This window comes from Anabrus simplex, chromosome 2, assembly GCF_040414725.1.
Source record: "Anabrus simplex isolate iqAnaSimp1 chromosome 2, ASM4041472v1, whole genome shotgun sequence".
NCBI classification, from domain to species: domain Eukaryota; kingdom Metazoa; phylum Arthropoda; class Insecta; order Orthoptera; family Tettigoniidae; genus Anabrus; species Anabrus simplex.
The window spans coordinates 328,593,411-328,606,716 of record NC_090266.1 but is presented as its reverse complement, the minus strand read 5'-3'; the positions used below and the strand labels follow the sequence as shown (position 1 = coordinate 328,606,716).

Genomic DNA, 13,306 nt, shown 5'->3' with positions numbered 1-13,306 from the left:
CAACATGCAAATGCGTAACAGTCAATAATAAAGACTGATGTCTATGTGTTTGTCTAATAGCATTTTTATTCCTGCCTATGTAGGTCACTCATCTTCTATGTTTTACCTTACCAGACTGATAAAAAATTAAGATTTTTCTTCCTTTTCTAACTTATGCTCAGGCATGACCAGCATCTTAATGATGACTTACCATAGTATATTACGAAATTGTCCACATTTAAAGTACATGAAAGTGACAATGAAACCAACTGGAAAATCCTCAGCAACAAGTACACAAAATAGTAAACCAAAGCTACAGAAACCTGGTTTGCATCCTTGTATCAAATAAATGATTTCTCCTACCATTTGCTATCCAGTTTTTGATTTTGTAATCTCGCTCACAAATCTTTGATTTCCAAATACCCTTAGCTTTAACTTCCAACATTACCCTCAAATGTATGCATCTGATCTGGACCATCCACAAATCCTTGACAAAGTGATTACATACCATTAACTTTAATATCAAGATTTACACCATGCACTGAAACCAGGCTTCTTTTACAGTGATACTCTATATGACTGAACACTTGAATTTAATGCACTCTCAAAGCACTGAGCATATGAAATGACAAATTCAAGAACTTAAAAGAGAAATTATAATCCCAAAATTTCTTGAGAACTTCTTAAGAAGGTTTTACTGTAAATCTACAATGACCTCAGTATGGAAACCATGTACAAAGAGGCTTCATGCTAAAATGTATCCACTTAATCTTACAGCTGGCAGAGAGAAGGTCAACGTAAGCATTAACAAATAGTAATGCTAGTAACGTACCAGTTGTGAGGCCACCATTAACAAAACCAGTTCTGGGAAAACACAGATAAAATAGAATCTTCCAATTCAGTAGACGGTTCACTGTGGTACATTCGTGTAACACTTCTCCTCAATTTATGGAACGAACCCTTAGTGAGTGGCAGAGAAGTTATAAGGAAACAATCCATTTTTAAGAAGAAGAAAATATTAATTTCCAGTTCTGCTGTATTTTAAAGGGTGGACAAAGAATAAGAACAAGAGGGGCCACTCACTTTAGGATTTTGCACTCACTGACCCCAGAAAATCCCGGCCCCAAAACTGAAGCACCTCTGTGAAGTTCTAACGAGAAGAGATAAAAGAGAGGTCTTTATGGGGGAGAGTTCCGAAAAGGAGGAGGAAAAGACACCGAACACTGGTCATCTTCTCACTTCTCTTGCTTTCCAAAACTAGGAAACGTGTAGACCATGACCAAAAAGAGGCCAGATAATGGACGTAAAAGCTAAATTCAGACTAGACGGACGTATTTCATTAGCACCATCACTGCGTCACTCATTAACTGTCCAAGAGTGAACAGAGGCAGAACCTCTGTGTCGCTCAGTCCCAAACAACTACTACAGAGTCCTGTGTACCTCCCAGTATTGTGGCTGTGGCCACGCCCAGGGCCACCAAATGATCTGTGGAGTGGGCGACTGTGAGAGCCATGAGAGCGGGGTCTCAGTATTCTTGCTGCTTCCTTCGATTTACGCAAGATGGGTGTCATATCGATGCCCTCATCCATGGGAAAAAGTCTGCACAGTTCCTCAGCAACTCGTGGTTCAATCTCCTGCAAAACAAAGAAGTTCATTTCACTACTCATCAAATTAGTCTTCTGACAGTTTAAAATTATCCACTTCTCAAGTTGTTAACAAAAGTGTTTGAAAATTTACCTCTATGCATGGATTAGTCTGATAAGCAATCCCATATATATTTAGCATCTGTAGGGTATAAAGGGAGTAACAATAAGGTACGGCCAAACTTTCAGAACATTTCTCGCACATAGAAAATGTTATATATCAACATGGGTCCAGACACTCTTTATTTCCATATTAGAAATCATTTTCTACAACTCTACATAGTACATTAATCATGGGAAACACACAGGAACAGAAAGTACCAGCATATCACAGGGAACTCTTTCTTACATGTAATGTTGAAAATGCCCTCCGTTGGCATCGATACGCGCATGAACCCGCTGCCACACCTCATATTTAGAGACCATCCCTCTTGGTAAGAAATTCTTTCGAACAACCAATTTGAAGACTTAATGACATTATATTCTCCTTTCTGTTTCTGCCACCAGTTATTTCCTTAGTATGGCTTCCTGAAAGAAACCAGCTTTCAAAATTGTGGTATTGATAAACAGTGAAACCTCATTAGTGCAATCCTCCATTAAAATGTTTTCTCACTAAAGTCCTAATTCCCATCGTATTTAAACCTATATAAAAATACATCATGTGACGAATTTTCGATATAAACACTTAGTAAAATAACTTTTTCCCAACTGTGAAAATTTGTCATCCCATGTGAATGGAATGAGACTTCTAGAACAGGTAAGAGCCCTTGGCACAGGAAGCACGTCAGGGAAAATACATACTCTGTCAAATTCCATATGTGCTTCAGCAAGAACTGATTGCCCTGCCGAATGCTTCTCAATAAAAGCGACTGGGTGCAACCTGGAATGACTCTGCTAGGTTACTCAGATCCTGTTTAACCCTCAAATGGTCTATTTAAACGACTGTTACAGTCACACGATTTTCAGGATTTTTGTATAATTCCAGTAAAATTTCTTAAAAATAGGTTTTAAAAGGAAACCATGCAGTGTAATACATTTTATTAAATCATAATGTCATAGGCTATTGAAATAAATAAATTTTTGTTTTGTACCTTTCATTATATCTTTACAGCCATCCTGGGTTTCCAAAAAAAAAAAAATTTCCAAAATGATATCAAAATGTTTGCGCCCATACCAGACACTAAAATACTCGACTTACCCGAGAAAGTCAAATCACAATGTTGTTCACAAATTTTTGCACTTCAAAAAAATACGAACACTTTAGATGTTATATACACAAATAAAGATATATATACATATATACACAAGCACTAGAACGCCTTTGCAAAGTCACTCTGAGGAGCTACCAGAACCAGATTGATCTCTCCTTTTTCTTCCTCTCCTTTCAGGCCTCGAAAAGTGCTGTAAATTGTGGTGACACCCCTTGTGAACTGCACAGTTACAACCAGGACACAAATACCAGGTTCTTCCCCTTTTTTTGTTGGTCCACAGATTATGCATAAACGTTTCCAGGAAGTTTGTCAATGTCACTGTCATTATCACTCATATCAGTAAATTACTTGGGACTTGAACCTAAATTACTCGCCATTTCCGCAAAACACTTATAAAAACAGAGCGTACAACAGAACGACATCGTGATGCGGCAAGGCACCATATTGTACTGCGCAGTTAAGGTAGCGAGCCTAATGACTGAATTTTAAGACTGCGTAGTTCATTTAAATGGCAGTCTACAGTCTAGCAACTAGAGTAAAAAGAGACACTGTAATCTGCTGTTTAAAATGATACTACATAGAGCACATTTGTGTGTTACTACGCATAATGAGAGCGTGTCTAATGAACGGCTGCAAAACAGTTGATGTATCGTCGATCACAACGACGTGTACAAAAAGGGCGATGCATCATTGTTTAACCATTTGAGGGTTAAAGGGAAGACTGACAACAAATCGTCCATCTGCATTACGTGGTTTCCTGGAAAAGCCTCTCACAAATGTCATGCTCATATCATCATTGGGTATATACTCCAGCTCCCAGAATCTTGTTAACTGACAATCAAGTTCACCTTCATTATGCAGGAAGAACATTTGAGACGATTCATGCAAATGTGAAGGGAATGACTGATATCTACCAGCGATGTAATGCAAATGTGTTTCCTGTAGAACTGCCTGGACCTATGATCATTCTTCACGATTTCATAGAACACTTGTGTCCCTAAAAAGATATTAACATTTCCTGGAATATAAAAATCAATGTCAGCCAGCTAAATGCCCTCAGGAAGATTTCTGATGCATCTATTTCCTTTGCAGGCAAACAATTGGTTGTTTTACTTAATATCAAACAATGAATATCAGCATCAAACTTAGATATCCCTGACTTAATTGACGTCATGCAGTACTTTGAATGATGGTTAACCCTCTTGGAGCCAAGAGCCGATCTGGTCGGCCGCGCCCCATCAGCTGGAAGAGACCAGAGCTCCACCTCCACTCTACTACTGTTTACTGTGGAAATACATGTATTTTAAAATTCGCGTATATCTGCCGGTGTATAGCAAATACCGGCATGAAATTTTCTACATATCGACCACGTAGAATGAGAAACTGGTCTGGAGAGATATAAAAAGTCAAAGACGTTTTATTGTTGATTTATAGTTTTCGATAACGTTTATTTTTAGGAAGAGTAGAATATTTTCGCACTTTCTCTCTCAATATCTACTTTGAAAAAAATAATTTACGATACAAAAGAATATACGTAATTATGTATAATGTATTTCTAAATACAATTCTATAGAATAACTAATTTTAACGAGAAAAATAAAAACGTAAAAAATAAAAATTCAAACATACGTCACTAGTAAAAACAAGGTAATTTTACTCACCGATAAAATTCGCGTGTATGTATCGATGTTTGGCAAATACTGACAACAAATTTTCTACGTGCAGACAACACAGTATTAAAATAATTCTGAATTATTAAATAAGTAAAAAATAGTACCGTATCTGATATTACAGTTTTTTGTTTTCAGAAAAAATGTTCCTCGTTCTCGGTTGTAGTATATATTAGAAAAATAATTTTACAATACAACAGAATTTACGAAATTAAGAAAGGTATGGCACTAAAGCCGTGATTTGCTTTGACCTACGAAGCGACCGCTGCTCAGTTCGGTACCTGCAGTTTACGAGGTGAATCATGGTCAGTGGACGGATCCTCTCAGTAATTATTCTTGGTTTTCCAGACCGGGGTCGCCCTCTCACCCTCAGATATCTCCTCAATTGCAATCACTTAGGGTCACTTAGATTGAGTGAACCTCGAACCAACCCTCAGGACCAGGCGAAAATTCTTGACCTGGGCGGGAATTGAACCCATGACCTCCGGGTGAGAGGCAGGCACGCTACACTTGGCCCGCGGAGACCGGCATTTAGGTAATGATGGAGGACTAGGCCTATATGTGACTATAAGGTTTAGCAGAGAGTAAGTGAAAAGTAAATTGAAGTATGATATGGGCGGAGAATCAGACTATAGGACATGTTTAGGTCCAAGAACTGCCTTGAAGGAGACAGGAGGTTGAGGAATGTTGTCGGGTTCATTGGGACAAATTTCCACAAAATGTTCTCCAGAGACATTATCATATTTGTTATCACTAGTTTCATCTACCACTATATTCAGAGTAGTGCTGTTACACACAATTAAACGTCTCTTCTTTAGCTGCGGTAATTCCGCGGACGTGTCCAGTATAATTTCGTCGCTGCTCCCTGAACTAAATTCCCTATCGCTATCCGATAAATCATCCGCGTTAACTTCGCACTGTTCCAAATACTGCAATGATTTATTGTCATCAATACCTGGTGGAAAAATATCACATGAACAACATGCCATTTTCCTGTCACAAATCCACTCACTGCAAGGAGCAATCTCTTACTGACCGGTTAGCGGTATTTGTAAACACAGGAAACGACTCTTGTGAAAGGTATAACACCCTCTTAGAACTGCCAAAGCAAGGCCAGGCACACAATAACGTGTAGCCCCTTTACTACAGGTTGTAACAAAAGTATGTGCGTCACTATAGGTTGCCTAAAAATTATGTATATCACAGAATTTTAAGCTGGCCGATGTAATCGGCTCTGGCAACTTCCGACTGGATTGTTAGAGGCCGACCAGCATCGGCTCTGGCAATTTAAAGGACGGATGCTTGCACTACCGCCTGGCACCAAGAGAGTTAATTCCGCTTATTCCTTCAACGAGGATGAGATTTCTTGTTCTTAAATTCAACCTCTGAACCGATCGTTCGATAATATAATTGGACTTGCTACATGAATCAAGAAGACATCATGCCATATGCATTATGCCTCTTGAATAAAGAACATAATGGCTGTTGCCAACAATACACAAACATTTCCTTGGTTCTTAAACGAGCAATAACTTCCAGTTCTCAATTCTGATGGCCAACAATTTCATTTGCAGAATCGCAATGCAGTTGTGTTTGACCTTCCTTAACTTCACCATTAACAGCATGGTGTTTCCTCTTACACATACGACAAGAACTAACCTTACAATTGGGGACACAACTGAAGCACAGATCCATATAATTAAATTCTAAATGCTGTGATACAGGATAATATTTGGATAATAACAGTTACAGTAAGTAGAACTGTGGCATGTTTGAATAATGCATTTAATAACGTAGTTGGTGTTACAGGATGAATGTACGAATTCATTAATAATGGTCTTATTTTGTCCACTTCCTACGTAGAATTTAATTATGATGTTTAAGAAGCAAGGAAAATCTGCACGAACTTCTCCAAAAAGGGAACCTACGTCATCATTTTTACAAAGCTCTTTTCAGAAGGCTGATTACCTATGAGAAACTGAAAAAGGAAGACATAACAAACACAGACATATACCACAGTGATACATCAATGATAACAAGAGTTGCAACATTACGTTAAACTTGTTTCTGTGATGAGTTTTGTAATGTTATTCTTATCTTCCACCACCATGTTCCTAATTTACAACTTCCAATCAGCCCAAATTCCTGTACTTGCTTACTTCCTGTAATGTACGCTAATGCATCACCACCATCTATTTCATTCTGGAATGTTCTCTCTCTCCTCTTGCCCCTACCAATAGATCACATTTCCCTTTGGAAAAGGGTATAAATTCTCGGAACTCTTTCTGTCCTGTGTCCATGATACGGTGCTCGTTCAAGAGAGGGCATATATTTCTTGCCCAAGACTGTTGGCGATGCCTGCCATTCACACCATGACAACGGGTGTTGAATGGATTACTATCAGGTAGGGGAGACTTCTCTCAATTTTATATTAATCTTGTGCAGCTGGACCTTCAAAGTATTTTAGATTTTAGCTATGTGGCTTCACTATGGTGAGGTTTTGGTTCCACTGTACACTGGAGAAACATATGTTCTGAGCCTGATCCATGCAATATTCAAATGTCATCTTCCTTCCTCTGTTTTTCTTCTGCTCTTCATCTTGGATTGTTTAAAAAAAATTTTTTTTTTTAATAGGTACGTATTGTGCTCGATTTAGCGAGTGGTCAATTCTTTCAAAGAATATATGAAATTTCAGTATGTTTCACTTTAGTGTGCTATAGACGTTGATTCCCATAGGGAACCCGAATGAGTAAATTTAGGCTCGAAGTAGTCTACGCAGTGGCCTCGACGGTATGCACTAGCCATGCGCCTTGGGAGGTGTGCTATTTACCAACTGATGAGCCCAAATTAGCACACTGGGGCAAAACACTGGCAACCAGGAATAAGTTAGCTGGAAAATTTATGATGTCCAATAACAGAACAACTGTATTGGTATTTCTCTTTATTCTGTGAACTATGGAGTTCATGAACTGAATTTTTATCTACATAGTTGGCTTTACTGGACTGATTTAGTTTATGATGATGCTTGTTATTTAAAGGAGCCTAACATCTAGGTCATCAGCCCCAGACTGATTTAGTGTCATGGCTCCTAATCTTGGCTTTTATTAGTGGCGTATTACATTTCAACTCATGTAACTATCCTTTACGACAACATAATTATTTCTTCAGATGGGTGTTATTCTGAGTTATTCCTATTATGCTCTTAATTGAAAAAGGAAATATATGGCCTCCTTATAGGTGAAGTGTAACATATCCTATTTGTAGGATGGGTGCTATATCGTTACATCTTATATATACTGATCAGCCAGAACATTATGACAACCTACCTTGTAGCCAGTATGTCCACCTTTGGCACGGATAACAGCGGTGACTCATCTCGACATGGAAGCAAGGAGGCCTTGGTAGGACGCTGTACAGAGTTGGCACCACATCAGCACACACAAGTCACCTAATTCCCGTAAATTCTGCAGAGGGGAGCGATGAGCTCTGACACCACTTTCTATCACATCCCAGGTTAAGATATGGAGAGTTGAGGGCCAACACATCAATTGCAACTCGCCACCGTGTTCCTTGAATAATTCCACCACACTCTGGCCTTGTGATATGGCGCAATATCTTGCTGAAAAATGTCACTGCCGTTGGGATACATGATCGTTATGAAGGGGTGTATGTAGTCTGCAACCAGTGTATGATACTTCTCAGCCGCCATGGTGCATTGCAAAAGCTCCACTGGACCCATGGATGCCCATGTGAATGTCCACCAAAGCATAATTGAGCTGCCGCCAGCTCGTCTCCGTACCGCAGTATAGGAGTCAAGGAGCTGTTTCCCTGGAAGAAGACGGATTCGCACCCTCGCATTGACATGATGAAGAAGGTATCAGGATTTATCAGACCATGCAACACTCTGCTACTGTGCCAATGTCTAGTGACGATGGTCACGTGCCCATTTCAGTTGTAGTTGCCGATGTGGTGTTAACATTGGCACATGCATGGGTCATCGGCTGCAGAGTTTCATCCTTAGAGTGTTCAATGCACTGTATGTTCAGACATACTTGTACTCTGCCCAGCATTAAGGTCTGATGTTAGTTCCGCCACAGGCAAGCACACCGCACCCTTCCCTGCAGCAAGGCTAAGTAGATGACAAAAGCAGCCTACGATGACAATGTTACAATTTTCCCGCTTCAAACATCCTGCCACACCATTCTTTAATCCTACCATTACTGAAGCATTATCAGCACCAAGAGCTAGGCAGTTTTTTTTTTTTTTTTGCTAGTTGCTTTACGTCGCACCGACACAGATAGGTCTTATGGCGACGATGGGACAGGGAAGGGCTAGGAGTGGGAAGGAAGCGGCCGTGGCCTTAATTAAGGTACAGCCCCAGCATTTGCCTGGTGTGAAAATGGGAAACCACGGAAAACCATTTTCAGGGCTGCCGACAGTGGGGTTCGAACCTACTATCTCCCGAATACTGGATACTGGCCGCACTTAAGCGACTGCAGCTATCGAGCTCGGTAGGCAGTTTTTTAATGGAATGCATAATTCCTGAAAAGTTGAGAGCAAAAGATAGGCAAAGTTAGCTCCAGTAGCATCCCCTTCTAAATTAGGCACAGAGTAGACAACTCTGAATTTCACTGAGTTTAGGCTTTAAAAAAATTACAACAGGATATACAGTATTACCCCGCATTTATGTTCCCGGCTTTTACGTTTTCCCGTCTTTTACAACATTTTTTGTTGGACCCCTGAGATTTCCTATGCTCACAATGTATTAAAATTTGAGGTAAAATGGCGTCGTAACTAACCTAAAATGCTTTGAGTAACCATGGCATGATGACCAAATCAAACAACCATGGTCTATAATAACTCTCAGTATTGAACTTCCATATAACCAACGCAGCGCATTCTTTGATATCAGGTATTTTTCAAAACGTCCTAAACATTATCTTCAAATCCGACAATGATAAAATGCCCATTAATCTTTCAAGAAGAAGAAGACGAAGAAGAAGAAGAAGAAGAAGAAATCCGACGAGTTGACTGAACAAAACCGCAAAGGAGGAGGAGGAGGAGGAGAAGAAGAAATCAGATGTCTGCTCTATTGCGAAGTACAGTATATGCCACAAGAAGGAGACGTGATCAAGTGATTCAGTGTTTGTCTTGCCCGAGTTCGTTATTTCACGGTTATTGTTTTACACTTGCATTTGTTGTTGGAGTTGTTAAAGTTACTGTTGCTGACTCATCACATTTACTGTGTTTTTGTTACTTTTTTTTTGTTCTAGTTATGCGAGTCGAGTGGTCCGAGTGAATTGCCGCGATCTTCATTTCCCGTCGTGTGTATTTGTTAATCCTTCTTTGTTATTGCTTCACTGTTTTCCTGCTAATAATGGAAAAAAGAAGGAAAGAAAAACTTTCACTACGGATGAGAAGGTTCGAGTATTAGAAAAGGTTGATTCGTACCGCGGAACACGTGTTTCATTGGCATGCGAATTGCAGCTTCCTGCATCCACACTGAATACAACTGTGAAAAAACAGAGGAAGCATTACATCAAGTGCTTCAGAATGCAGACCAAACTCCAAGAAAAGAAAGTATGAGTCATACTGCAAATACGAGAAAATGGAAAAAATTGTAAAAAGTTGGTTTGAAACTTCAAGAGCCGCAGACATTCCAATTGATGGTGTGCTCTTTAGGGAAAAGGCGCTTAAAGTGGCAAACATTCTTGGCATTGAAAATTTCAGCACGTCCAATGGCTGGATCGACCTATTTAGGAAAAGGTATAACCTAACCTATAAAACTGTTTGTGGGGAATCTCATGCAGTTAGTGATGAAACTGTGGAAGAATGGATCGATAGACGATTGCAGGAGCTGACCAAGGATTACGAACCCAGGAACATTTTTAACCTAGATGAAACTGGACTCTTTTGCAGTGTGTTGCCCAGCAAGACTTAGGCATTCTAGGAGATAAATGCCATGGTGGGAAACACAGCAAGATGAGGCTCACAGTGATGTTGGGAGCCAATGCTGATGGCTCTGAGAAGTTCCACCCCTATATGATAGGGAAATTTACAAAGCCTCATTGCTTCAAGAATGTGCGATCATTACCTACTGCCTATGATGCCAACCATAAAGCTTGGATGACCTCAGATCTTTTCCAACAGCAATTAATTGCTCTGGATTCAAAAATCGGTGCGCAAAATAAGAAGATCCTTCTTTTCATCGACCATTGTCCTGCACATCCCGTGGATGTTAATTTGAGGAATGTGCAGTTAGAATTTCTGCCTGCTAACTGCACAAGCAAGCTACAACCTATGGATTTGATGATGATGATGATTATGATTATGCTTGTTGTTTTAAGGGGCCTAACATCGCAGGTCATCGGCCCACCTATGGATTTAGGGGATATTAACTCCTTTAAGTCACTTTATAGAAAGAACCTTGTGCAGCGAATTTTATTCCTTATGGATGCTGGAAAGGATCCATCATTTAAAGTTTCAATCCTGGATGCGCTTCACTTCATTGCAAAGTCTTGGAAGGCCGTGAACCGTCTCAAATTGTTTCTTGAAAGCAGGATTTTTCAAGAATCATGCCGAATCTCAGCTGCCAGAAGAAGAAGACGAAGAAGTAGAAGAAGAAGGCCTGCTACCTGATGTATGGAGAATGTTTCAGTCAGACTGCGCTACTGAAGATTTTCTTCGGGTAGATGATTCTGTGATCACTGCAGAGGAAAGAAGTGTGGAGGAGTTGGTTGCTGAGCAAACAGCAGCCGAGTCTCCCACCAGTGACAGTGATGAAGCAGAGGAAGACAGTGAAGTGATGCCTACCAGTTCTGATGCAAGTGCAGCAGTGGATGTTTTATGCAGGTATCTGTCATCTGTGGAGGGGGGTTAAAATAATTTTCATAACCTTCATGAGCATGAAAAACAGAGGTCATACGAAGTAAGAAGTGTAAACAGAGATCGATTCTGGACTATTTTTGTAGGAAGCAGTGAATGTGTAGTCATCCATCTGGAATAAATTTGTGTTAATGTTGTAAATACAGGTACAATAGTAGCAATTAAAATACTTCATACAGACAAAATATTGCATCTTAGATAATTCTATAACCATTGTATTTTCAAGCCGCCTTTATTGCTACCATCAGTAACAACAGAATCACCTGCAAATGTGATACAATTTTCGCCCTTTCTTCCATACGCATTTCTGTAATGATAGCCACTGTTTTCGTTCTAGCACACCCATACCGTTTAGTGATTCCCGAATCAGGATATATTTTGCAAAACAAAGGCCCTGCGTGGTCGGCACAATTTACAGGAAGGTTATGTTCTGTGGTAAATGACGCAAATAAAGCCTCGGCATTCGTCACAGGATTTACCTCTTAGTTTTTATATGAAAAGTTCAGTTTCTGGTTTCTTTCTACATACTGGACACTCTCTTTATGTTTTTTCGTTTCCACACGTTTGAGAACATCGCACTTCCAGCCATGCACAAGTGGAAAATCACACCTACATATAGTACAGAATGTGAACGTTGGTCCCTTCCTGGATTCACTGAAACACGGAAACTCTTCCCTATAAGCGCTTTGAAACACTGCATCATATTTATTTTTTGACATTTTGGCCAAAACAAATATTAAGACCTACAAGCACCACTACGTGTCGTAACACGAGCACTGATGCAGGTCCTGCCCCAGGTAGACGTCTAAGGCGTGCTACTTCTGAGGTTAGGTTACTCGTTTGCGACTTCCACTTCCTATTATTAAGCTATTTGCATATTTGACTGTATTATAGACCAAAGAGGAGCACATAGTTGGCCACTGGGCCCCGTACTACCATCTGGTTGCGATTATCAGAACTACTATCAACCAGCCATACTCAGCCATATATTGAGAGAACGAGGAAATGTGCGGGAGTTTAAAATAATACGAAAATTACTCTGAAAATCGGGGATCAGTCCTGGCGATCGGGCGGAACGGTGAAATATCGGGAGTCCCCCGCATAAATCGGGAAAGCTGGCACGTCGTGAGTTATTTTAAGTGCCAGTAAATCTACCGACATGAGCCCGACGTATTTGAGCACCTTCAAATACCACCGGACTGAGCCAGGATCGAACCTGCCAAGTTGGGGTCAGCGCCTCAACCATCTGAGTCACTCAGCCTGGCTCGAATCCCGGATCTTATGTAAATTTTGCACACATGTTAAATGAGCCAAGAATAACACAACAGCCAAAACATTTCTTTCGGAAATTAATTCATGCGACATACAGAAAGCATTGTGTGTTGGCTTGACTTGCCGAGGGAATGCGCCACTGATCTTTTCTATTCCATTAATAATTGCGAAGCACATCGTGAAGATGATGTAGCAGCATTAAGAGAAATAATTTAATTCTTGCACTGATTGTGGGTCAATAAAGGCAATAGAATAAGAATGTTATAGGGAAAATAAAGGTTAATCAGTATAACAAGGGACGTTCCACACGAAAGCAAGTTACTCCTTATAGGTTTTTGCAACAATGATGGCTTGTGGCAAAAATGTAGTAAGCACATATCGGTTCTACACCAACCTCACTTAATGAAGCAAGGATAAGGGCTTAAGATCACATGTTCTATATTTTTCTTACAATACAAACATAACTTTGCCTATATTGATTACCATTATACAAACAACTACTTGTCCCATACAACTACTGTAAGTGTATGTCAGCATGGCCTCAAATCAGCTGTTGGACAGTGAGAGTTGTGGGTTGTATGTGGAGTAGCAACCTGCGTAGTTGAGTGCGCTAATTCAAACATATGAAATTTAATGCTTTCTGTAG

General features: G+C 40.0%; 1 protein-coding gene across 4 annotated transcripts in view; it reads right to left on the bottom strand.

The window, feature by feature from the left end:
• Positions 1 to 13,306, bottom strand: part of LOC136864111 (YTH domain-containing protein 1) — a 541,394-nt gene that overhangs the window by 147,381 nt on the left and 380,707 nt on the right. For 2 of the 4 annotated variants that reach the window (XR_010859272.2, XR_010859271.2), the window contains exon 13: positions 812 to 1,613. Coding sequence is in view for 2 of the 4 variants with exons in the window: in XM_067140686.2 (XP_066996787.2) it covers positions 1,296 to 1,613 (318 nt within the window). In the remaining 2 variants the exon portion in view is untranslated. Of the gene's footprint in view, positions 1 to 57; positions 1,614 to 13,306 lie in introns of those variants that run through there. The other 2 variants (XM_067140687.2, XM_067140686.2) reach the window with 2 other exon arrangements.